The 25928-nt window shown below is 52.3% G+C and overlaps 1 protein-coding gene across 1 annotated transcript; it reads right to left on the bottom strand.

The window, feature by feature from the left end:
- Positions 1 to 4539: 4539 nt before the first annotated feature.
- NBL1 (NBL1, DAN family BMP antagonist) lies at positions 4540 to 14511 on the bottom strand. Its single transcript, XM_032495331.1, has 4 exons — positions 14279 to 14511; positions 7010 to 7204; positions 6787 to 6898; positions 4540 to 6075 (listed from the first exon to the last, which is right to left on the bottom strand). Exons 2-4 carry the CDS (start codon positions 7174 to 7176, stop codon positions 5830 to 5832), a joined length of 525 nt encoding a protein of 174 aa, XP_032351222.1. The 5' UTR covers positions 7177 to 7204; positions 14279 to 14511; the 3' UTR covers positions 4540 to 5829.
- Between the last annotated feature and the right edge of the window lie 11417 nt (positions 14512 to 25928).

Below are 25928 nucleotides of genomic sequence, written 5' to 3'. Positions count from 1 at the left end.
TGCCCACATTTATGGTTCCTGCTGTGTTCCAGGGGCTGTATTATGCCATTTCTACTGATACAGCAACGCTCAGAGGTAGCTGTTAAAATGGGGCTCAGAGAGGCCGAGGGCCTCACCCAAGTTCACCAGCAGCAAGTGATCAAGTGGAACTGAAACTCAGCTCTGCCCAGTGCCCAAGGCAAAGAAACCTCAAGACCCTGCACACAGCCATCCCCCCTGAGCCACTGCTTGGTGCTTGGAGTCTCCATCTTGCCCACAGATGGGTCTCTGTCGCAGGAGGAGGCCTGTCCTCCCTCCCAGCACCACCTGCACCACTGTGACAATTTCTGTTGTGCCTCAAGGAACAGGCTATCAAGCACTGGCAGAGAATCAGAAAGAGCAGACTTGAGATGCCAGCTCCACTGGTACCTAGCTCCATGGACTTAGGGCCAGCGACTCCATCTCCCTGGTCTCTGTTTTCTCCTCCGCAATCATTAGCAGAACAACACAGCACCCACCTCACAGGGTTGTTGGCAGGACGAAATGACACTGGTATAATCTGTAAACTTTACGATGCTGTGTCAGTGCTAGCCGTTGGCCTCAGTGTTCCCACCTGTACAATGGGAGTGCATTCAGCTCTACAGTAACGCCATCAGCCCAGGGATTCCTTATATGAGCAACAGAAAAGCTGAGAAGCACTATGTAAAACACACTATGGAGCCCAGTGACCTGGGTTCATAATCCCAGTTGTGTTACGTGCTCTGTGAGCCTCTTCATTTCTCTGCTGCTGTGAAACTGGGGCAGCGAAGATACAAATGGGATGAGTATTTACACCTTTTTGCACAGAGGAGGCGCCTGGTAAATTCTAGCACTGTGAAAATTAGAAGTATATAGTAGGATAGCACATTAGTCCCTCTGCTTTGGCTTTTTCAGTTTAATGTCCTGTTTTTTTTTAATATCTAAAGAAAACATGACCAAAAATGTGAATATTTGTTCATTCTAGGTGATAGAAGCATGGATGCTTATTATATTATGATCTGTAGTTTGCTTATACCTGCACCCCAATGTTCACAGCAGCACTATTTATAATAGCCAAGACATGGAAGCAACCTAAATGTTCACTGACAGATGACTGGATAAAGAAGATGTGGTATATATATACTATAGAATATTATTACTCAGCCATAAAAAAGAATAAAATAATGCCATTTGCAGTAACATGGATGGATATGGAGATCATCATTCTAAGTGAAGTTAAGTCAGAAAAAGAAAGAAAAATACCATATGATATCACTTGTGTGTGGAATCTAAAATATGATACAAATGAACTTATTTACAAAACAGAAATGACTCACAGACATAGAGAACAAACTTACAATTACCAGAGAGGAAGGGGAGATGAAGGGATAAGTTGGGAGTTAGGATTTGCATATAGTAACTACTATATATAAAATAGATAAACAACAATGTTAATACTGGATAGCATAGGGAAATATATTCAATATCTTGTAATAACCTATAATAAAAAATATGAAAAGGAATATATATGTATAACTGCACTGCACACCAGAAATTAACACAGCATTATAAACTGACTATACTTCAATAAAAAATAAAAAATGAAAAAATGAAATTAAAATTTTAAAATAATAATTTTTCAAGATTGGGTCTGGGTGATGGTGCCATCTTGTGGCCACAGTTATTATCTTGACTTTAAACCTTTTGAAAAGTTCTGTGTGCTCACCTAAATTTGTCATTTCAGTCATGGAATAATATAGTCTTAAATATCCTTAACACCTCATGGTACAGAGGGACCTTCAAGGATGCTCAGTGTTTTCTTGATTACTTCTAGCTGTGGGTTGCTCTCTCCCTAGAGGAGAAGGCTGATGCCACAATGGGACAGCTAAGTCTTAGAAGTCCTCTGTGCCTGTCAGTACGCAGAGGACCAAGGAGGACTGCTTACGACAGAGATGGAGAAATTGAGGTCCAGGGAGGTTGTGAGGCCTGCTTAGAGGGGCTTCCATAGGAAGCTGGACCAAGTGGTTAACTCCATGAGGGCAGGGATTTGTCTATTCTGTTCACTGCTGATGCCTTAGCATGTATTAGGCTTCCATAAATATATGTTCAATGAATGAATGAACAAAACTATCAGCCCAATCACCAGCTGTCATGGGCCTATCATTCAGTCTCAATAATTATTATTATAACTGCTGATATTCATTGAGGTCCTAGCATATGCCAGGCACTGTTCCAAGCTCTGTATTTACACTAATTCATGCAAAGATCACGACTCTGAGAGTGAGGTGGTACAATCATGATTCCCCGACTTCCTAATGGGAAAACTGAGCCTCAGAGATCTTAATTGACTTGCTCAAGATTGTGCAGCTAGGCAGTGGCCCAGCCAGAATTTAAACCCAGGCAGACTGGAATTTCTCAGAGGCTCAAAGCAGGGGAGGAAACTAGATGGGAGTTATTGGCTCGATACCAGTGGCTCAGACGAACTGGGGAAACTGGTACCAATTATCCGCCCATCCGGAGAGGGTCCAGCATAGACAGTGCGCATCAGTGTTTATCCCTTGTGAAGATTTTAAATTTACTCCACTCTCTCAGGAGGTTTGGGGACAAACAGTGGAGAGGGACCTGCGATTTTTTTCTGGGATATCATGGTAGTTCAGTTTGAGATCCACGAAGAGAAAAATTGGCAGTCACTAATCCACATCTCACTGCCATTGGCAAGCTGGCCCCACTAGTGATGCTTCTCTGTTCTCACAAATCTGGCTCTTCCTACTCGCTGATCCCACATTCAATCAGCAGCGCCTCTCCTCTGTGGCCCCACCCCTCTGCTAGGGCCCTACCTCCCTACCCTCTGCCTGTCCCCACTCCATTCTGGCCTCCATCACCTCTTGCTTGGACTATTGCAGTCTCCATCTGGTCTCCAGCCTCTCTCTCCTCCTCCCACGAGGCTTCTTTTCATCTCACTGAAATCGAGTTCTGTGCAGACACCTCCAGGGCTCTTACTGCAAAGAGACTGAAGTCTGAACTCAGGCTAGGATTCCAGGTCTGCCACCAGCCACACCAACCCACCTTCCTGCTTCCTTTCCAACCAGCCTCATATTAATTGCTTTATGTATCTATGAATTTATACCCTGCCTTGTTTCATACACAGGATATAAGCAGCTCCTGGTCAAGACTCATCCTGCCAAGACGATGCTCGGGTCTCAGAGGCCCAGTACCAAGGACACAGCCCCCAGGAAGTCCTTTATTTGGGCCCGGTCTCTGAGTCCTCCAAAGCCCCTGAGTTAGACCTCACAGCCCCCAGGAAGTCCTTTATTTGGGCCCGGTCTCTGAGTCCTCCAAAGCCCCTGAGTTAGACCTCACATCTAGCACATATATTCAGAATATATGTGAATACGGCCAGTCTGTCCCTGCCAGACTGAGAGGTCACTGATGGGTTCTCTCCAACCCAGTTCCATGTCAAGGGGCACAGGGCCACCCTAAAGAGTTGTGTCCTGCATGACTGCAGGAAGCGCCATCCTGTAGCTGGGCAGTACACAAGCATGCAGGGCATCCATGAGGGGAAGGTTTGGTACCCTGAGGAACTGACGTGTGTAGTACACAACTGCACCACTAGAGGACGCCAAATTGGAATCCCGGCACCGCCGCTTCCCAGCCTGGGAGACACTCCCAAAGCATAAAGGCCCTCAGTTCTCATTTGCAAAATGACGATCATCCATGGATTGAAATAATATATGCAAACTGCCTGCTATTGGTGGTTACAGCAATGTGTGCGAGGAATAAAGAGCATCATAGCTCTCACCCACACCACCAGCCCTGCCTCAGTGGAGAGTCTGGGGGGGCCCCACGCTCAGCTGCATGCCAGGAACGGTACCAAACCCGTAGGGCCATTGTGAGGGGGAAGGGACTCCAGAGTTGCCAAACAACCAGCCAGGCACACAGTAGGTAATTAACAAATGGCCATTACTCAGGTTATACCGGAAAGAATGATTCTGCCAGACTGCCTGGGTTCACGTCCTGTTGGTGACATTTCTCACCCCTGGGCAAGTTACTTAACCCCTCTGCACTTGCAATGCCTCGTCTGTAAAATGAAGGCACTATATCCACCTTGCCAGGTGGTAGCGAGGATTAAGCGAGTTAATTTATGTAGAGTACTTAGCACAGCACCCACCTCACACAGCAACTTGTAACCACTGGTTTTGTCCATTTCCCCTTCTCCTGAAGCCAAGCCAGACTGGTCCCTGTGAGGGTGAAGCGATGTCCTGGGGCAAGCCCAAGGGATCAAGGGCCAAAGTCAGACAAGAGGTTCCAGAAGCCCCACCAAGATATACAAGAGGCCAGAAACAGACACCCAAGGAAGGAGGCAGGAGCTGGGGAGCCAGGAGCCAGGGGGCCACAGCAAGGTGGGAAAGTGGGGGCCCCTAGGACGCAGGGAGGGCCTGCGGGCCGCGTTGCCTGGTGGCTCTGCTCCGGGCTCGATGTGCAGCCTGACTCCCTCCCCTCAGGGAGCCCTGGGTCAGCAGAGCCACCCAGTGAGGAAGAGAACACGCGTTGAACGAGTTTATTCATGAGAAAACTCAGGGTCCATCAGGGAGACAATCTACTGGTTACAAGCTCCAGAAGCTCTTGTCGCAACAGCTGCGAGGACCGTGGCGCCCCCAGGGAGGGGGCTGCTGGGCTGGCAGCAGCCCTGGGGACAGACAGGCAGATGCAGGCAGTTGTGGGTGCTGCGGGGCCTTCCTCATTGCCCGCCTGCCCGGCCCTCCCCCCGGGCCCCGCGCCCCTTCTAGGGCTAAAGTGCAGCTGGGGGAAGGGAGGCGGTGGGACTGGGCAGCTGGGGAGCCACAGGGAACACTGGCCACCCACACGCGCCCGCGCCCCTCCCCTTCCACGTTTCTTGAGGCTCAGCCAGAGTCCACCCCACCCAGTCCCTCCTGGCACCTCTGGGGAAGGGAGACTGCTCCCCACCATCAGATACTCAGAAAAAGCTTCCCAAGAGGGTGAGCTGAGCTCCAGCAGCTGTGAGGGGCCTAGAACTTGGGGGGAGGGGGAGACACCAAGATCTGGGAGAGGGCGAGGAGGGAGGGAGGCTCTTCTGGTCCAGGGGGTCAGCCCCTCCCCTTGGCCCAGCAGGGCTCCTCTTCCCCGCTTCCCTCCACGCCCTGGGAAGCCAAAGAAGCCGGAGGGCCTGGCTTCCAGCTCCAGGGCCATGAGTCAGCAGGGTCCTGCCCAGGCCTGACTCCCAACCACGCCATCAAGGGAGGGCCACCTCTGTGCCACCAGGAAGAAGTCACCCTGGGGATGGGGAGTAGGGTGGGAGGCCTTGGGGGAAGCCTGTGGGCCAGAGCTTCCTGCTTCTGCCAATGGTCCTCCCAGCGCTCCCTCGGGCTGCTGCAGTCAAGGTGCCCACCCTCAGCCTGGGGCCCAGCACCACCATCAGCACACCCAGGGCCCTGCCTCACCAGCGGCTGTTCAGGCCTTGGCCTGGCTCCCGCCATTTTGCACGGCCTCACCCCAATGCAGCAGCTTAGCCAACTGCCCCCCGTCCCAAGGGCACACCTCTAGGAGGCAGAAAGGAAGAGAAACCCCCTCCGAAAAAGAATCCTGAAGACCTCTGCTTCTTCCCCCCAACTCTTGAATATATTAAATTGTGCAGCTTGGCGCCAGCCCCTCCCTTCCGATCTCCATGGCAACCGGGAAGCATTCCAAGTCCAAGTCTGAATCCAAGTCCATCCAGTGCCAAAGGGGGGACTTCAGCCTCTCCCCCAACTCTTCCCTGGGAGGGTGAGACCCAGCATTCCACAGGGGATGAGAGGGGAGGAAGAGTTGGGGGCCTCAGTCCTCAGCCCCCTCTTCCTCCACATGGGGAACCCCCGGGGGATCCTCGGGGTCAGGGGTCTGCCCACCGGGGTGGGGGTGGGGGCCAGGCTGGGAGCCCTGCGCGTCCTCGCCCTGCACGTAGACGCTCAGGCCCTCATGACTCGGCTCCTTGCCACACGCCTGGCAGCTGCAGTGCAAGATCTTCTCCACCAACTTGTCCACCCTGGGCACCTCCTCGTGGCCAGGGCACTCCAAAGTCACCTGGGAGGGCAGGAGAGAAAGGGAGAGGTGTTTCCAAAGGCTTGGGGTGGCAAGGAGGCCCCAGGGTAACACTCCTCATGAGACCAAGAATCCCAGAGGCCCCAGAATCCTGAGCCCATCCAGGATGCCCCAGTGGGCTCTGTGAGCCCAGCGAGGGATGGGGGCATCCCTGCATGAGCCACCAGACTTCCCTCCTCTCAGCCAGTCTGCCAGCCTCTTCCATTCCCACGGCAGCCAGAGGGCGCCTCGAGGGAAACCCCAACATGGCCACCTCCTGCCTGAAATGCCCCCCGGGCCTCCCAGCGCACCTGCGGAAAAATCTCCTCTCTCCAACCCTGACCTCGTGCCACTCCTGCCAACTCTGCGCTGCCTGATCTGCCTGAGACTTTGCACATGCTGTTCCCTCTGCCTGGCGAGCCAGACCAGGCCTTGTGGGGCTGGCAAAGGTTTAGGTCTCATCTTATAACAATGGGAAGCCACTGAAACAACTGCAGCGTGCGACTGACATCAGAATGGAGCTTCAGAAAAATCTCTAGTCCTGTATGTGTTGGTGTCAGACTTATAAGCCATCATGTGGCAAGGACCATGTCTGTCTGTCTCCCTGGCACAAGCCTCGACCTCTGCACACAGCAAGGCCTCCCTAAGCACTCACGGCCAAGGTCGGCCCAGGTTCAGGGTGGAGGCTGGGTGGGAGCGGGCGGCGGTACTCACGATCTCCCACATGGACTGGGCCGGCATGCAGGAGTCGCAGTGCACCAGGGACTCCGTAGACTGCGGGAAGGTATTGGGAACGCTGTAGCTAAAGCACTGTCCCAGGCACGCCCTGTGGGAGGAGAGGCCACCGCATCCGTGTCACCGTGGCGGAGGCAGGAATGGGCGGCCCTGTCCGTGTCCTCATCCCCTCCGCCCACCTGCCCTTCCCCCCGGATCCCACCTGTTCTGGATGGACTTGGCCTCACAGCCGCTGTGGCCCACGATCTGGGTGATGTTCTTGGCCTCGCACCAGGCACTCTTATCTGGGAACAATGCCAACTTGTTGATGGGCGGTGGAGCGGCCAGCAGCACAGCGGGGAGGACAGCCCCCACCAGGACCCGAAGCATCGTGCCCGTGGCCTCTGGAGCCCTAGAACTGAGAACAGACCGCAGGTGAGGCTGGCAGGGCCCAGGAGGCAGGGCGGAGGAGTGGGGGGCGGTGATGTTACAAGCATGGGCTCTGACTCCCGATGGCCTGGGTTCAAATCTTGCCTCTACCACTTACTGTTCCAGGACAACCTTGGACAAGTTATTTCTCCAGTATGAACCTCAAAAGTGGAGCTGCTAACAGTACGAGCATCAGCTGGGTGTCTTGAAGATTAAGTAAGGCATCTCATGAAAAACCCTCAGCAGAGAGACAAGCAGATAATACACACTCAATATTGTTAGTTATTTTTATAACTTACTATGTAGCTTTGAGCACATTACTTTTTATCTCTGTGCCTCAGTTTCTCCATCTAAAAAACAATGGGGATACTGGGTGTGGCAATGGATTGTTGCAAGTACTAAACTAGACATTAAATTCCCAAGAAGATTTTTAAGTGTTGAACAATCATTAGCTCCCTCCTCACTGTGATGTTGTGGGTCCTTCCAACAGCACATGCCCCCCAGGAGCTGGCCAGCCAGCCTGTCTCCTGGACATGCTGCCACTGTTGTCAGAACTGACATCAGGAAAGCTAACCTCTATCTTTATGTCACTGTGAATTCTTATGCCACCTTGGCTGGCTGCACCTCAGTGAAGGAACTAACCCTGAACCAGACTGTATTTCTCTTTTGGATGCCCCACCAGAGCCCCGAGTCCTGAGTCTACACACACTTCATCATCTCCAGCTCCTTCCTAATCCCTGAGTCAAAGAGGAGACAATCCAAGCCAAGGGCTTGAGCCTCTGTGAATCAGACGGAGCAAGGCACTAAGGCAATACCAGAACCAGCCAGCAGATGGCGCTGCAGGGCAGACTGTGTGTCAGAAGGCTTCAGCTCTGAGGGGATTTTCCCAATGTCCCCCAATGTCATCTTCAGTAGGTTTTGCCACTTCCTCACCTCAAAAAGCATAGAAGAGGGTAATTTCAGAGAGACCTGGAAATGAGGGCAATGCTCACAAGGGGGTCCTCTGGAGTCAGAACCTTGGGGAAAAGGCACTGGACTGGGAGTCAGGAGTCTACCCACGCTGTGGGGCCCTAGACACTCCGGCCTCAGTGTCCCCACCTGTAGCATGAGTGAGGTGGTTTCCAAACCTGGGAGAGCATCAGAATCCCCTGGAGACTTGTGGAATGAACGTTCTAGGGCAGGATGGGATTCTGTGGGGCTTTTTTGTTTGTTTGTTTGTTTTTTACAATCTTCTATAATGGTTCAGATATACAGGTCAAGCTTGAGATCTGGTCCAGCTCAGTCAGACTAGGATTCTGGGCATGGGGACAGTCCCCAGAGGGGCTGGATGGGGCTGAATTGAAAGCAAGGGCCAAGTATGGCTGCACTGGTCCCACAGATGCCCAGTACCAGTCAGGCCGGCTCAGGGCTGGACATGCCACTGATCAGAACAACCCTACTCTCAGCCCACTTTTTGCTGAAAGCGGCAGGTACCTAGTCAAGTGTTGGGAAGTGGGAGGTGTTGGGGGGGTCTTGCCCGCTCCTGCAGGCTAACTAGGTGGGCTGGCTCAGCCGGGCTGGCGGGGAAGGCCTGGGCCGGCCTGCAGGGCTGTGACCACCTCCATCCACAGCACTCTGCTCTGTCCAGCAAGTTCTCCTCATGGCCTGCCCCTCTTCCCTGCAGGAGGTCTCAGTTCCATCTCACAGGACCCCAATGCAGGGAGCGGGGAGGGGAGAGGCGGGGAGACCAGTGGGAGGTGAGTCCAGACAGCCTGCGCCAGCCCAAGTGAGTCTGTGTCACGACCCAGGCTCTCACCCACGCACATCCGGTCTCGCTCACAAGATCGACAGCAAAGCCTGTGTTTTTAGTCCTAAGAAAATCGAATGGACTTGTTCCTAACTGGCAATCTAATTTTTCAACACACTTGGCATCCAGGAGGCTTCCTCACCCCACCAGGTCCTCTTCTGTCCCCGGGGAACCAGCCTCTGCCTCCGACCACAGCTCACCAGCAGAGGCCCCGGCGGCTCACCCAAGGCCACAGCTCCCTGGGCCCCCAGGCTAGACTGGCCCCCCTGGAGACCTCAGGGAAGTCTGGGGAATTTTGTCCTCCACCTGACCCCATCGTGACTCCTCTGGACGGCCAGGTCAGGTAGGGCCAGTGCAGTGACTGGGCCAGGGAGTGGGGTTAGGTCTCCTCAGGATTGGGGACAGATACTGGGGCTTGGGGCTCATTTGGGGCTGGGATTAGGGGAGGTTGGACCTGAGGCCATGGGCTCGGACCAGGCTCGGGGTAGGGGGAGAGCTGAGATAGGGCTGAGGTTATTAACAAGGGATAACGGTGAGTGTTTTAGGGGAGCCCTGGCCTGCAGAGTGAGGACTGGTTACTGTGGGTCAGGTTGTAGCAGAAGTCAAGGAGAAATGAGATAAACAGAGGCAGAAGGCCACCTCCCTTACCTCCCTCCCTCTCCAGCACCTCTCCTAAAGGCCAGCTGGGCCCACAGAAGGGGTGCTGAACCCAAAGTGCCAGGCTCCCCAAGCCCTGGCCAGGACCTCAGAGGAGGGGCCGGGCCCCACTCAGCTTCCCCTGGCCAGCAGCCCTGAGCTCTTAAGTTCAAATCCCAGGCCTCCAGTCTAGGAGCTGTGTGACTTCAGAAGTCACCTCTCTGTGCCCACCCACCTCAGCCTGGACACAGGGAGCAGAGCACTTTCCCTGAGAAGGACGGCGAGGGTGCAATGAAAGCACCCAGCACCCAGCAGGCGCCCAACTCAGCAGGTCTCTCCCCCCGCCCGGGGGATGATGGGAAGGCTGGGCAGGCATCAGAGCCAAAGCTGGACACTGGAGCAGGAGGCAGGGGGACGCCAGGCTGGTCACCTCCCACCCTCCCGCCGTCTCCAAGGAACCCTGCTGCCCCCCGCCCTTCGCAATGGAGTCAGTGCTTTGCTAGCAAGTTTTATTTTTTGTTGGCTTGTGTTTTGTTTTTTCAAGCAGAAGCTCAGCTGATTTTTTTTTTCTGATCAAGCCATCAGATCTTCCTTCCTGAGACTGCAGAGCTTTACCCAGATTCTCATCCCTTCCTCCTGCCCTGAAGGTCACACCACAAGTCATGGGATCCCCAGGATGCTGGAGCGGGAAGGGGATCCCCCAGGCTAACCTCTAGCTCCTTGGAGCCTCGAGGAAGGTATGACACCAGCCATCCTCAGAGTCACGGGGAGGCTGCAGTGAGGGCGTCCTCAGCCCAGAGTGGGAGTCCTCTTCCCATCCCACCGTCCACTCCCAAGTCTAAGCCCTCCAGATCCTCAGAGGCCCCGTGCAAACACCTGACACATCTGGAAGCTGCCAGCAACACAGAAAGAAATTCCCTGGGGGAGAGGAGGGGACACAGGCTGATCCAGCCCAGCACTGTGGAAACAGGCACAGATCAAGGAAGGGACGGCTGATGTCTCCCACACAGGGGAAGAAGGCAGTGGACAAACACTGGACACCTGCCCTGGTTGCTTCCCAGGGAAGAACGAGGGTGGGGCAGCAAGGACACAGGCTTCAGGGTCGGGCCTTTGGGGTCCTTTCTGCGTCTCACACCTACCAGAACCTAGCATCTTCCCTGAGATGCTTGCCAAAGACTCAGACGCCCGGACCCCAGCCCTGGACATTCTGACCTCACAGTGTGGGGTCTAGGGTGTGACCCAGGTATCTGGACCTGCTCCTGAATGATTCTGAGGCCCCCCAACTCCCCAGGGAAGGGTCCCCCATAATAGCACTGCTGACAAGTGCCACCCACCCCACTACCTGGGCCTAGAGTCTGGAATGAAAGCTTAAATTCACAGAGGGGCCTAGATTTCAAGGAAGACCTCTGCCTGACCCCACTCACTATGAAGCTCCCTTCGTAAAGAGCCAATCTCGTATAACAAGAGTTCACCACGATTTTCTAGGTACAATGGTCCACTCACCCCTGGCTACACACACATACACATCCCCCTAGGCTTTCGATGCTGTGGTTCCCAGCAACCAGCCCGGTGTGGGAGCAGGTGGAAGGCAGGGCTGGCAAACCCTTGGTAGAAACACAAGCCTCTCCCCAACTTTAACTCCCCTGGCAAACCTTCCCACTTACAGGCCCAGGACTCGGATGGAAGCTTCTACCTGTGCACTCAGGTGACATCTGGATTCGCACAAAGCCTGTGGGGTTTGCGGTGAGATGTTTTTCAAACTTATCAGACCAGATGCTCCCAGTCCCTACCTCTCCCTGTTTTCCTGCCCACCCCACCCCCCACCGCCCAACACACACACACGGCAGGGTCTGGGTGTCCTCCATTCTCCACCACTGACTGGGACAGACTCCGGTGCAAATCTTAGCTCAGCCACTATAACCTTTCTGTGCCTCAATTTTCTCACCTGCAAAGTGGGGATAATCCACCTCCTAAGGGCAGCTGTGAGAACTGAACTGAAGAGTGCAAGGAATTTTCAGGAGAGGGCGCTTGTCACGGGATGCCTTCAGTAGATGTCACTGGGAGTCACTCTGGGCCACTCCTCCTCCCTGAACTCTGCCCACGCCCTTCTGCCTCCCACACTACCTCCTCGCCCTCCCCTCCCCCACCCTCTCCCTCCCACCGGATCCTGAGTGGGTCCTGAGAATATCTAAATCTGGGGTTGCATCCGCCTGGAAGAAACTGGATTTAGGGGGAACTCATGAACTGTCCAGTGCCGCCCAACACACTTGCTTGCCAGGGTAGGAAGTAAGAGGAAGATTCCACTAAGACTAATTCTTGGGCCACTGACGGAAGGGATAGCGTCCTGGAGAGACCAGCCCCCTCTAGAATCCATCTTCGAGAAAAAAGGCTGGGCCTGGCTGCCACACTGTACATGCTGTGAGGTGCAGAGGGTGTGGCATTTGTGGCCTCGGCCCTGGGCTTGGGGATCAGCAAGGGTGAGGCAGGCCACCCCTGCAGGTCTTGGAATGAGCGCAGGGACTTCCGTGAATGGTGTAGCTGAAAAGGTCGGTCTGGGAGGGGCGAGGCAGGGTCAGACCCCAGCCCTGATCAGCTCAGCAGGGTTTCCCAGGCCCACTCTGGGGTCCGAGGACAAGTTCAGGCCCAGGCTTATCTGCTGACTCACTGTGTGCCTGGAGGCAGGATGGTACAGTGGTTACAGGCCAAGCCACTGACCACTTGTTTCACCTCCCGGAGCCTCGTGTTTGCCCCATAAAATGGGAAGCGAGGCCTGCGAACATCCATTTGAGCAGATTCTCTCAAGAGGAGTCCAGCTCCAGCATGCTGTTGAAGGCTGCTGGGATTCCATGTGATTCCACTGTGATTCCATGACCCCAGTCACCGCAGGGTGGCTTCCTTCATTCCATCAGCGCTGGCAGAGCTTGAACCGACGGTCCAGGGCCGGACATGAAGGGCCAAGCCCATGCCCAAAAGGCCTGCCTGCCTCCGCCAGGCAGCTCCACCATCCTGGCTACAGCCCCCCAACCCAGACCCTGGCCCTCCTGCCCGCAAACCAAAAAACCGTCTCCAAAACAAATCTATGCTAATGAACTGCTGCAGGGTCAGCCTACACATCTGCTCAGCAGAAGTCCCACTGCAGACTTCACCAGCATCCCTGCCTGCTCCCGCAGCCTGCGACCCTTGGGGGTGGGGGTGGGGAGAAACAGTCCACTCCATTCAAAATTTCACTCTAAAAGAAGGAAAATAAAGCCGTGGCTAATGCAGAGCATATACTGCTGGGTCCACCCTCCAGCACACAGGCCCAGGAGAAAGAGGTCCAGCTTGCAGGGGTGGAGGGGGGTCACCAAGAAAATGCTCCAGCCTCGCCTTTTCTTTGGCCCCAACTAAAGGCAAACCACACCCAAGCAGCCCCAGCATCTGGAGGAGTTTCAGGAGGCTGGTGGTTTCCACAGTAACAAAGGGTGAGGGGCTCCTTGTTGACAAATTGCTTCCCCACCCCCATCCTCTGCCAGCGCCCAGCCTTTGGCCTCCCGCCCTGACCTCTGTTTTCCTGGGGTTCCCGTAGTTACAGGCTGGTGTCCTCCAGCTGGGCAAAAGCCTTGGAAAGCCTGAAAATGTGCCCTTCTCCCCTGGTGCCCGCCACCTCCCTGGCCAAGCCAAGGCAGCCAGCTGCCCCCTTTACTGCGGCTTGTAAAACATCAGAATCGCCCCGCCCAGGGAGCGGGACGGGCAGGTGGCCGGCAGCACGGCCCTGTTGTCCAGGCCGCCTCGCGGGGGTGGAAGTCTTAAGAAAACTGAGCCCCCGGAAAGGCTGGATCCCCTGCCCTAGTCTCAATTCCAGGGGGATGACCCAGGCCAGGCCCCGAGGGCAGGCGGAAGGTAGGGGGAGGGTTTCGCTTCTTTTACCGGGTCTAGGAAACTATTCACGAATCCCAGTGGGGGACCCGTGCCTCTGACACGGTTTGGGGGGGGGGTCTGAATTTCAGGGTGGGGGATCAGGGAGACGCACAGACAGAGACTCCCAGAGCAGGGCAGGCAGAGAGACGGAAAGAAAACATAAAGGCAGAGGCACAAGCCCAGGGAAACTGAAAACAGGCAGAAAGGGAGAAACAGAAAGAAAGGGACAGAACCTGAGAGAGGAACGGAAATAGAGAGACGGAGACAGACAGATGGGGAGACAGAAACACACAGAGACAAAAAGGAGGCAGAAACGGACAGAAGTGGAGAGACTCGCGGCGTAGCGAGGCCCGGGCAGAGCCGGGGGGACACGCGAGCCCTGTGGCCGAGCTCCGGGCGCTGCCCCGGCGCCCGCGCGGCCCGACCAGCCTTCGACCCGCCCGGCTTGCCCTCGGCCGCGCATCTCCCTCCGTTTCTCTCTTGGCCGCGGGACTCCTACCGAGAAATGGAAACCCCCGGCGAGTCGGGGGACCGGCTCGAGGCGCAGGGGTGCTCCCTGGCCACCCCGTGCCGCGCCCACGTCCCCAGCCCCGGCGTCCGGAGCCCTCCGGGTTCCGGGGCTCGGCAGCGGCGCCTCCGCCCGGTGCCCTGGGAGCGCAGCCGGCGGCCGGGGGCGCAGCGCTGCGTCTGCGGCCGAAGCCTCTGGAAGCCGGGCGCCCGCGTGCCGGCCCGGGCGGGACTTACCGCGCGCGCGGCGGCGGCGGGGAGCGTGGCGCGCCCGCGGGTTCCTGCGGAGCTGTCTGCGGGCGGCGGGGGTCAGGCGCGGCGCCCCCGGGAGGCTCGGGGAGGCGGCCGGCAGGGTTGGCGGCAGCCCCGTGAGGCTCTGCTGGGCTGCGCTGCGCGCCGTCTGCGGCCCCGGGCGGGCGCGCGGTGCGGGGGAGCGGCGAGCCGAGCGGCTCCGACGTCAGGGGTGTCTCCGCTCCAAATAGGGAGCGAGGGCGGGGGCAGCAGAGGGAGGGACGCGAAAAAGAAAGAGCGGGCGGGCGCGCTGGGCCGCTCCCTCCGGACGCGCAGGAGGGGGCGCCTCGGCCGCCGGGGGCCCCGGCCTCTTCTCCCCGCCGCCCTCGAGCCCCGGGACGGGCTCCGGAGCGGTCCGACGGCACGGCGGAACTGCGGGGGCCGCCCTGGCCGGCGCCCTAGGGGCAGAGCAGAGTCCGGCGCCCCTGCTCGATCTAAAGTGCCCTCCGCCGGATTTCTCTGCCCTCAGACTCCTCTCCGCGTAACTTTCCTGGAGCCGGGACCATCAGGCCGAGCCTGGCCTCCGGGTGACAAAGATGGAGGTGTTCCTTTTTGTGGGAACCGAGCGCTGCAGTCTTGCTCCGAGGGTGTGGCGCTCCAGTCCACCGAGTCTCAGTACGGGGAGACTGTCCTCACCTCGCAGTCCTGCTGTGCGCCCCCACCTCTCCACTCCCGGGCGTGCGACCCAGGGCAGGTCCGCGCTCTTAGTTTCCTAGTGTCACTCGACCTCCGCCAGGCCTCGCCTCAGCTCCAAGCCCTTGGCTTAAGTGTGCAGAGAGGAGTCTGAGAGCCCCAAGGAGGACTATTCGGAACGTGAGCGTCAAAAGCTGGACTCACTTCCCTGGCCCCTGGGAAGAGCCGAGCGCCCAGCGCATCGTCCAGCCTCAGCTGCTAGAGGAGGAGGGGTACCCAACTCATCAGTCCACACTGGGGCATTTGGGTGGGTTTCGGCCACGCCCTCTCTGTTGGGTGTGCCCAGTGAAGTGAGAAAATAGCTTTGCTCCTGGAAGTAGTAGCCCAGGACACAATTGTGAGACAGACTGGAGAATACTGCTTTCTGTCACAGTAGTGGGTTGGTGTTCATGCATTCACCGCAGCCTGGCTGGAAGCTCCCAGGTGGACGCAGCCCTGCTCATCCCATGTCAGTTTGCCGAGAATCCCAGTGGCTCCTAGTGGCCTGCTGATAACTCCATAGTGTACTCGGCCTATCTGTCTCTCCAAGCCCAGTAATGCATCCCCATGCCTCCCAGCTCTTGCTTACTCTATTTCCTTTGACCGGGCTTCCCTTCCCCTCCTTTCATGTCCTAGTAAAGGCATTCTTCAAGCACCAGACTGGAAAGCCTTCCCAAGATCCAGGTAGCATAAACCCCTCCCTCCTCTAGTGTGATCCTGGAAGCACAGGATACATACCCCCTGTTCTTTTAATTTCCCTCCCTCTAGACTAGTTGAGTGAATCTCTTTCCACCACTTGACAGTGGGCTCCTTGAGGGCAGGGATCACCTGTGTCAGTGTCCCCAGGACTTGGGGGTGGAAGGGCAAACAAGGTGTACAATATATTTGGCTGAATTAAGTAATTATTCCCCTGTAAATGTTTCCACAAGGATTACTGTAATAACACTCATAATAGCTCACACATATCAAGCATCTTACTATGCTATGTGCCTGGTCCCTTATAAGCACTTTTCACCCACACAACAAATCTATGGGATAAACAGTATTGTTATCCTCATTTCATAAGTGAAAGAGTCAAGACCTAGAGAGAGGTTAAGTAACCGACTTAGAGCCACAGTAAAGGGGATGTCAGCTACCATCGGTTGGAGGGACTCGTGGCACAGGGTCTAGCTAGCCTCACTGCACGGTAGGCACTCAGGAAACACTGAAAATTTTGCTTACCACTGCCACTCTCAGTGTCGACCCTGGGTGGGGCAGGGACTGGATATCTACCTTTTGTAAGAACCCATCCCACTGCAAGAAGCTAACTGTGTAGATTGATGAGGTTGTCAAGTCAGAGAGCCTGGAGAAGAGGCCCTCCAAGTGGACAGTTGCCAGCCACTCAACCATTTAATCAAGTACATGGGGTTTGGGATTGGATCACACCTGTCTGGTGAAGACTGGTAATTACCGGAGGGCTACCACGTGAACAAGGGGTCTGGAAGGTGACTTTTGTTAATACCATCAACAACTATCATTCTGTGCTAGGCATTATGCTTAGCGCTATGCCTGCTTTATTATATAGACTCCTTACCACTATCTTGTCATTATTCCCATTGTACAGATGAGAAAAATCAAGGCATCACAAGCTTAGTTACCTGCCCAAGATCACACCACTAGTGATGGACAAAGTCCAGACTTGAACTAGACCCGTCAACTCCAAAGCCCACCCTTGCCACCAACCCTCTTGACTGCCTCCCTCAGGCTGCAGCAAGGATGCTACAGCACCAGGACTCGGGGTGGTGGGGCCCCAGCGGGAAAGGCAAAGCCTCCAAGCTCCTGGACATGCACCTGGTTGGCAGCAGTGCGCCAGTTGCCCCGACAGGCCTGGCTGGCACAGGGCACGGGCCTGAAGCCAGAGCCTACTGGCCCTGGGCCAGCCTCTTGGGGCCGAGGTAATGTGGGGCCCAGAGCTGGGGTAGAGGACTGAAAGCCTCTCTCCCCAGCTCATTAGCAAACATCTGGGCTCAGAAAAATGACCGACCTGGAATGTGACTGGGCTGTGGGGAGCTGCTCCCTCCCCGAGTCCCGGGAATGTGCACTCCCTCCCGCAGGGCACGGGCTTGGGCCAGCTGTTTCCTCTAATCCCGTCAGCCTGGCCTCGACAGGGGTCCAAACCTCTGCACTCTCCTGCAGAAAGTGTGAAAACAAGCAAAGGCCTTCCTTCCCAGTCTGGCCCACTGATTCAGGCGGTTGGTACTGGGGTCCGGGAGAACCACGGTCCCTCTCTCTTCTGCAAGATAAAGACCAGGAGCGTCCACACTTTCAAGTCTGTAGGTAGGAGAGGTCATGAAGACTCATCGTGGAAAGTTCTGGAGTCTTTCTGCTTGGGTGTACATCCTTGCTCCATTACCCACCGACTGGACAAGTCGTTTCCTGTCTGGGCCTCAGTGTCCTCCTCTGTAAGACGCAGCTGTTAGCAGTACGTGCTCTGTAGAGGTGTTATCAGGACTTACTCGCTTATTTAACAAATACTTCTTGTGCTGACTGTGTGCCAGGCAGGGACAGAGGTGCTGGGGACACAACAATGGACTAGACCGACAAGGCCCCAGCCCTCCAGAAGCTTAAGTTCTGCAGCAGGGAGGCACAGCAGGTACGCGTCTGTAGACGAATGGGTTTCTCATAATCTAAGTGTTATGGAGGAACTCAGGCAAGCCAGAGTGAGTGATGGGATGGCAGAGCCTCAGAAGACATCTCAAAGGGATGACGTTTACGGTAAGATTATGATGAGAAGGAGCCAGGATTCAAGGAGATAAATGGATGCAAGTGCTCGGCACAGTTCCTGGAAAATAGCACGTGCTCCAGAAAGTGAAAGCAATTTTAGGGAGGTTTGGGTACAGCAGAGAGAAGGCAGGGAGTCAGAGTCCTGGATCAAACCCAGGCTTTAGCACGAAGTTTTCTCAAATTTCTTACTAATGCACTTTCTGAGCCTCAGTTTCCTCACCTGTGAAATAGGAATTTTAATGGTGCCCAAGTGCATGCTTACTGGGAGAACTCACTGAGGGACACATACGTGAAGCACAGAACCTGGCACCAGCTCGACTCTCAGGAAGTGGAAGCCACTAGTGTCATATTATCCTTTCCCATGGAGGAAGAGGATTTGCCTAAGTTCATTCAGCAAGTCAGTAGTAGATCCAGGAGCAGAATCAGATACTCTGACTTTGAGCCCACCCCTTGGGCTGGCTGTTGCCACCTCCTCCTGTCCCTGGGAGCTCAGGAAGCCTCTGGGCCCCATCTTGGGCTCAGAGAAAGCGGGAGGAGGTGACGGTTCCTTATAGTGTCCCTGAAGGCTATGGAGGGTGAGGGAGGTGTGGCCTCGGCCAAGACTAGAGGCCAGAAATGAGGACCCAAGCGGAACCTGGCCCCAAGCAAAGATGTCAAATGCCCTTTGCAGGTAGAATGGGAGACCAAAAATCAAGAAGAGGGATCAAGTGCTAAGAAGGAGGAGATGAGAAGAGAGACTGTCAGGGGAGGGTATAGCTCAAGTGGTAGAGTGCATGCTTAGCACACACAAGGTCCTGGGTTCAATCCTCTGTACCTCCTCTAAAAATAAAATAAATAAGTAAGCCTAATTACCTCTCCCCCAAGGGGAAAAAAAAAGAAAAAAATTAAAATAAGTAAATAGAATAAAATGTTCTTTTAAAGAGAGAAGAGGGTCAGAGATGAGAACTAATTCTGGGGAATTTCAGAGTGGAGATTTAAACTCAAGTCGGTTTGACTCCAAAAAATGTCCCTTTTCCACTCAAGAAAGGCCGTGGTGGTCATGGCTGTTTCCTCATCCATGTCATCAGGAATGCGGCCTAAATGCCAGGGACAGGGTGCCAGGCGCCTTCCCAACCACCCACTTTACTCTTTGTTTGCTTCCTGCCCCCATCACTTTCTTGTTTTCTTCAGCGGGGGCCGCCTGACTCCACAGGGACACCCACCCACCTCCACGTGACAGCACCAGAGCTGGGTTCTCAGGAAAGGGCCTCGGGCCTGGAATTCGTCCACCCTGCTGCCAGAGGGGAAGGGGGTAAACAGGGCTGCCACAGTGGTGGGCAGCGTTAGCAAGTCAGTTCTTTTACAATGTCCTTCCGCCGTTCTCCCTTCCACTGATTCTTCCATTTCTCAGCTCCCAGCAGCCCACAAATGCCCACAGAGGAGAATTTTTCTCTCTCCTCAAGACCTGGACCTTCGGTGTGTGTTTACTATCCCACAGAACAGTTTTTTGTTTTTTGTTTTTTGTTTTTCTTAAGGCTTTTGTGCTCCAGATAGATTCATTGAAAAATCCTCCTGTTAGGAACATGGGTATTGAAGAAAAAGAAGGCACAAAAGAATACTATCTGGGTGTCTGTCCAGCCCCTCCACTAGGGAACTGGCTTCTAGCCACATCCACCAATAAACACAAGGTACAAGCCACAGCCACGTGTCCTCCATGAACCTGTCCTGGTCAGAGCGGATTGGCCCGGAGGTGACACCTGACCCAGGCTGGGCCAATCAGATCCTCTTTCTGAGGAATTGGAACTGAAAGGCACAGGGACCCAGTGGCATTAAGGGCAGAATTCTAGAGAACTCTGGCTGCCGAAGCAGCTGACAAGGGCTTGGTTCTCGCCTCATGTGTCCTGATAGTCACCTTTCCTTGAACTCGCTGAACTTTTCCAGTATCTTACAAACCTAAGCTGATTTGAAGGAGTTTATTACTTACCTCCCAAAAGTCTTGATTAAAACTTGTTTTCAGTTGGGGGGGTACCACGTACTAAGTGTCCAGCACAGCACCAGGAACTGGAGACAGAATAAGGTGTAAGGTCTGCCCTGGAAGGGAAAAGGGCAGAGGAACCAACAACGGGAAGCAGTGGAACAAAGGAAAAGCTCGTTGGCAACCCAACCATGAGGCCACAGGCGTTCAGAGAAGGGAGCAGTCCCGGGTGCTGGTATGCCTGGGAAAGGCTTGCTGGGGGTAGGACTTAAACCAGTGCTCTGACGTATGAGCAAGGCTTGGCAAGTTGAGAAAGCAGTCCACGGTAAGAAAGAAAGGGCTCAGGAAAGGGGGTGTGCATTGGACAAATATGTGGCCCTCAGACCTCCAGAGCACCACAGCCGACACCATGAACGTAAGAAAACACTTTCTGGGTTGGCTCAGAAGTAGCCTCAGAATCCTTAACATAGCTCCTCTAGGCAGTCACCAAAATGGATACATTTGGCTTGTGAGATAAACATATTTGTTTGAATGAATGTGTCACCTCTAGAAGAATGTTTCAAGAATAGATAACTAGTTTGACTGAAATGGAGGTAATATACTAACATTTACCTACTCAGCAAATATGGAGTGCCCACTATGTGCTCGGCTCTATTCAGATACTAAGGATATGGCAGTCAAAAAAAAAAAAATTAAAAACCCCAAATAATACAAATATCTGCCCTCAGGGAGCTTACCTTTTGGTGGGAGGAGACAGACAGCCAACAAAATATGTAGGTTAAAGATACAGACTGAAATTGCGATAAACGCCAGAGAGAAGAAGCAGGGAAGTGGGTTAGAGTGAGTACAGGGGAAGGGTCACAAAACCCAGAGCAGTCAGGGAGGGCCTCCCTGCGGAGGGTGCACCGAGCACAGACCCGAAGGAGAGACACAGCAAGCCATGCAGACACCTGGGAGCAGAGTGGCCCTAGTGGGAACGTGTAGTGCGTTCAGGCCCAGCAAGGACCGAAGGACTGGAGCAGAGAAACGGGGAGCAGGTGACAGGAGTCAAGGTCAGACAGGCACCAGGACGGTCAGGTCACGGAGGGTCTCAGAGTCCACTGTGCTGACTCTAGCTCTTTCTCTCCAAATGGGATGAAAAGCCATTGGAAGGTTCTGAGAAGAGGACTGACATAGTCCGATTTATTTTTCAACGCTAGCTGCTGCGTGAGAATAGATTCAAAGGGGGCAATAATAGTAATATAGTCTAATATTACCATATGCCAGGCACTGTTCAAAAGGCTTTTCACATGTTCTCATAATAACCTTTTGAGGTGGGCATTCTCATCGTTGCTCCCATTTCCAGATAAGGAAACTGAGGCACGGACAGGGCAGATAACTTCCAAGGCCCTACTCACAGAGTAAGTGTCAGAATTGGATTCAAACCCTGAAAGTGTGGCTCTAGAGCCCTGCTCTCGGCCTCCCGTCTTACTCCATGGAAGGGGTAGTGGGCGTAGAGCAGGAGGCAGAGATAGGGGCTACCAGGCAGGGGGCCTTGAGTACTAGACTAAGAAATCTGGACCTTTATTTTGTGCATTACTGGGGACCGACTGAAATTTTCTAAAAGGAAACAACATGCATAAAACGGTGTTAGGACCGGGAGGAGGGTGAGAGGCTGGGAAGCCACGGGGAAATCTGCAGAGGTTCTGGCAAAGGGAGAGCAATCCTCCAAGGGTTCCCTTCCTCAGCTAAACCGAGGCTTTACAGACCACAGGTCCAAGCCAAAAAGAAGGCTTATGGCTGCTTTCTGGGGCCAAGGGAGAGAAGTCAGGAAAGCTTATTAGATGGGGCCATGTTCCCTCCCTCACCTTCTGTGGCTTGCTCTCCTGGTCTTCAAGAAGGGCCTCTACATAGATTAAGGAAAGATCTGGAACTAACTTGATACTCCTTGACAGTCCTCTTCCTGGTAAAATGAGCAGAACTTGGGTTTTATCCATGAAATCTCCCACAGAGAGAAGAGGATGTCAAGTCTGGAACAGCAGTGGGCCTTTCCTGTATTTCTGTGGCGTGAAAGAGTCTGCCCTGTGGTATCGCAATCAACATACCTACAGTTTAAAGGGGGATGATTCTTTTGGTCATAATTTGTTACATAACTGATTACACAAGAATCTTATTCGGCTGGCTATTTCACCCTTCTCCTCGATAAGAGAGTGGCTGACCTCACATGGGACTGTCTGACAGGAAGGGATCATTACAACTGTCTTACAATGAGGCCCAGAGAGATCAAGTGACTTTCTCATGATTACACAGTGACCCAGGGAAGCCGCTCAGTTGAGAACAGAGGATGCTCTATAGTAAGACTTTTGGGAAGCCTTTCTTCCAATTGAAAGTCACTGACCCATGGAAATGACTAGGCAGGGCCACCCACTTAAAAACCAAGTTAATTTAGGAGTCTTAAAAATTTAGAGAACTCAAATTTAGAAAAAAAAAATTTAGAAAACATTAAACTCAACTTCCTAACTGAAAAATAGTAAGGCTAAAAGTACTCCATAAATATTATGATAAAATGTACTCTGGGTCTTGATTACATCCAAAGATACAGACAAGCAAGGAATGACAGACACTGGAAGACATATAAAGACTAAAAGAGGCCAGAGCATGCATGCTTGTGCGCGCACGCACACACACACACACATACACACACACATACACACAGACTGTCTCTCAAAGAATCATAGCATATTTCCGCTCATGTACAAGTAGGCCTAATTTATAAAACATTGCTCTTTGGAAATTAAATCCCTTGGAGCCAGAGTTCTCATTGTTAGATAAGGGAGTTATGGATGGGGAGAAGGCCAGACAAAACCCTAGGCTTTGGACTTAAGATATCAGCACAAACTCAAGGACGGACACACACCCCTATTCCTCGCTCTGTCTGCTGAGAGGAAGCACCGACACACTAATAGCGACGAGCACACACACTCATCTTGGTTTCTAACTACCATCTCCACTAGAAGGAACTAGGGCTCCTTGGAGAAAGGGCTGACACCAAGGCTGGGGTAAAGCAAGAAGAGTCTGGAAGAGCTTGTGCTTTAAGTATGGAGTTGACACGTTAGAGGATACAGTCACCGGCTCGAGAGAGGTCCTTCCTCCTAGAGAAATCTGGACAGTTTGAGTAATAAATATTGAGGGTAATGGATTACAATCAACTTAATAAAATGAGAACCCACAAGTCCACACTGATATAAATGATCAAATAAATGGGGAAGAAGGGAAAATTATTCTGTATAGGATGTCAATAATAGGGAATAATGAACTTAGAAAATCATCAGTAGAGGCTAAAACTATTATGGTTTGATAAAGAACAGGATATTTGCAGTCCTAAAAGTTTCTCCACACAACCTATTTAAAAATCACAAAGAGAAAAATAATAAATTCATAGTGGGGAAACCAGGCAAACACCACTTCAACCAAGTGACCAAAGTTCACATCACTCATGTTGAGACAAATGGACATCGTGTGCCTCCTGATATGATTTACTGAAAAGAACACAAGGGCAGCTCTGCCAAAATGGCAAAAGCTGAATCTAATCACGAGGAAACATCAAACCCAAACTGAGGAACATTCTACAAAATAACTAGCTTACACTCTTCAAAAATCTCAAGATCAAGAAAAAAGGCTGATGAACTGTTCTGGATTAAAGAAAGAGACTCGACAACTAAATCCGACACATGATCCTGGACTGGATCCTAGACTGGGGGAAACAGCTAGACAATACATTGCTTTGATAATCTACAAAATCTGAATATGTACTATGGATTAGATACTATTATATCAGTGTTAACCATTTGATTTTAATAATGGCACTTTGATTATATAAGAGAATCTTATTTTTAGGAAATATATATTGAAGCATTTAGAAGTAAATGGGCATGACATCTCCAACATCCTCTCAAATAGCTCAAAAATACTAGACATACACACAAAGAATGATGAAGTAAATGAGAAAAAATGTGTACAACTGGTAAACACAGGTAAAGGGTACAAAAGAATTCCTGGTTATTACTTTCATAACTTTTCTCTAAGTGTAAAATTGTATCAAAATCAAAAGTTACCCCAAAAATTTAACCCCTTAAAAGTAAAACAGGGGGAAGGTATAGTTCAGTGGTAGAGTGCATGCCTAGCATGCATGAGGTCCTAGGTTCAATCCCCAGGACCTCCACTAAAATAAATAAATCTGATTACCTGCCCCACCCAATTAAAAAAAAAAAAGTAAAACATAAATGTAGTGAATATTACCAGTGTACATTATAAAACGGTCTCCATTTTCTACCTAGTGATGGGTGCATTTCACTGTCTATAAATCATGACTTATGAAAACTAATTGAAAAGCGTGTATAGTTTATAAGATGCATAGGTCAATAAAATGTCATGATGCTTTATTATACTCGCAAAGATTTAGCAAAACTCATTAGTAACACTGACCTGAAGCTCTGGATGACAATTACATATCTGACTAATAAAGATAGCAGTTATTTTAACAAATACAGCTGATTTCAAATTGGAACAACTTGTTCTTATCAATGTAAGCTCAATGAAACCGACTCTGATCAATTTCAACTAGTTCAACCAGGTTTGTATCAAACCAGGTTCACACTGGATCAAACCACTTTGAACAATCCTTCCCAGTTTAAATGGCTTTTGACCAACATAGCAGGGCAGTTAAGTGCCTGGGTTCTGAAATCAGGTAAAGATCCTGCCTGTATCACCTCTTAGCTGTTTATCCTTGAGCAAGTTAATTTACTTTCAAAATCTGTGTCTTCATCTATAAAACGAGGACAACAGCGCTTCTCTCCTAGGACTGTTGAAAAAATTAAGTGTCATGAGGTTCGTAAAACTTCAGAATAGAAACTGGCACAAAGTAGGTGCTTAATAAGTACAAACCATTACTATATATTCATTTGAAGTGATCAAATGAAATGCTGCCAGGCTCAAACTGGCTAGACCAGGAATAGAGAAAAGATGACCGACAGTTGATAATGAGCTCCTTTTTCTAGTCCCGCTTTCTTCCCTGTTAAACACTCATCTCCTGCCCACTCCTGAATTCCTCCAGAATTCCTGACATCGTCTTCCTCCACTTAACATCTTCTGGCTTTAAACTCTTTGCATGAGGATCACATAATTGAAGCCAATTATCCTGAATGCAGGTGTTCGGTCCTCGCCCTGTCTCCTACCATGCCAGCAGCCCCTGGAGTTCTCGGGTCCCCTCCTGGCCTAGCACTGAGGCCATGTGCTCAGTGACTGGTCTTTGAAATGCTCGGTGGAGTTTCAGGAGCAGGGAGGCCACGATGGCTTTCCTCATATGTGTGTCTCAATGGAGTAGAGTGAAAACAAATGACACTGACACTTGTTTATGAAGATGCAGTGTTTTCCAACAATTTTAGGCTTTTTGTTACCAAGAACTCATTTGAGACACCCATTCTGTCCCTCAGGTCTTGCTAACTTAGACACTAAGAGCCAACTCTTTGAGCCCAAGGATTATACCCTCTTTCTGTCCTAGAACAGTCCCCAGACTACCTCCCATTACCATGCACTCTGATTCAAACAGCAGCATCCTCCTTTGAAATACTCGTGTTAGCACGTATATTTGACCCTCAAAGTCCATATGGTAGAAAATTTTTTCTCCCTTTACAGATGAGGAAACTGTAGGTTGAAGAGATCGAGGAATCCCTCCATGGTCACGTGGCAAGTCAGCGGAGGAGCAGGAACTCGGACCTAGGTCTCTCTAACTGGGAACCCTGTGCTCTTCCCGTGTAGGGCCCTGCCTCTCCCTTGCTGCCTGTCCGTGCCCTTCCTTCGAGGCACTTTCTGGCTGTGGCAGTTACCACTGACTCTCACACTTGCTCCGCACGAGGCTGCTCAGTGAACACGGGAACTTCTGCCCAGCTCCTGCCCAGGTCTGTTTACCCCACCACCATCCTTCGGTGTCCAAGGGCAAGTGGTGCTTGCAGCTCACTTAAAGAAAAAAGTGGTGATAGCTTCCAGATGAGCTTGTGATTCTAAATTTAGCATTCCTTTTGGTACTGAGAATTTCCACTTTCTCCCTTCCACCCTTGGCATTTATGTAATTAGAAAGCATGCAACAGGAGATCGTTTGTCTCAGCACCACTTGGGATAAAGGCTGTTCCAGCCCCATGGAGTACATCCTCGTGGAAAGACTTTGCAGAG

Source organism: Camelus ferus, chromosome 13 (assembly GCF_009834535.1).
Source record: "Camelus ferus isolate YT-003-E chromosome 13, BCGSAC_Cfer_1.0, whole genome shotgun sequence".
In the NCBI taxonomy this organism is placed as follows: domain Eukaryota; kingdom Metazoa; phylum Chordata; class Mammalia; order Artiodactyla; family Camelidae; genus Camelus; species Camelus ferus.
The sequence above is the reverse complement of the archived record's forward strand: the minus strand, read 5'-3'. Positions and strand labels throughout refer to the sequence as shown.

Bases quoted from the DNA above. Each gene is read 5' to 3' on its own strand.
- NBL1 (XM_032495331.1), bottom strand. From the start codon at position 7,176: ATGCTTCGGGTCCTGGTGGGGGCTGTCCTCCCCGCTGTGCTGCTGGCC. The intron at 6,899-7,009 runs GTGGGATCCGGG...CTCCTCCCACAG, and splicing joins GCCAAGTCCATCCAGAACAG to GGCGTGCCTGGGACAGTGCT. The intron at 6,076-6,786 runs GTGAGTACCGCC...CTGCCCTCCCAG, and splicing joins CCCAGTCCATGTGGGAGATC to GTGACTTTGGAGTGCCCTGG.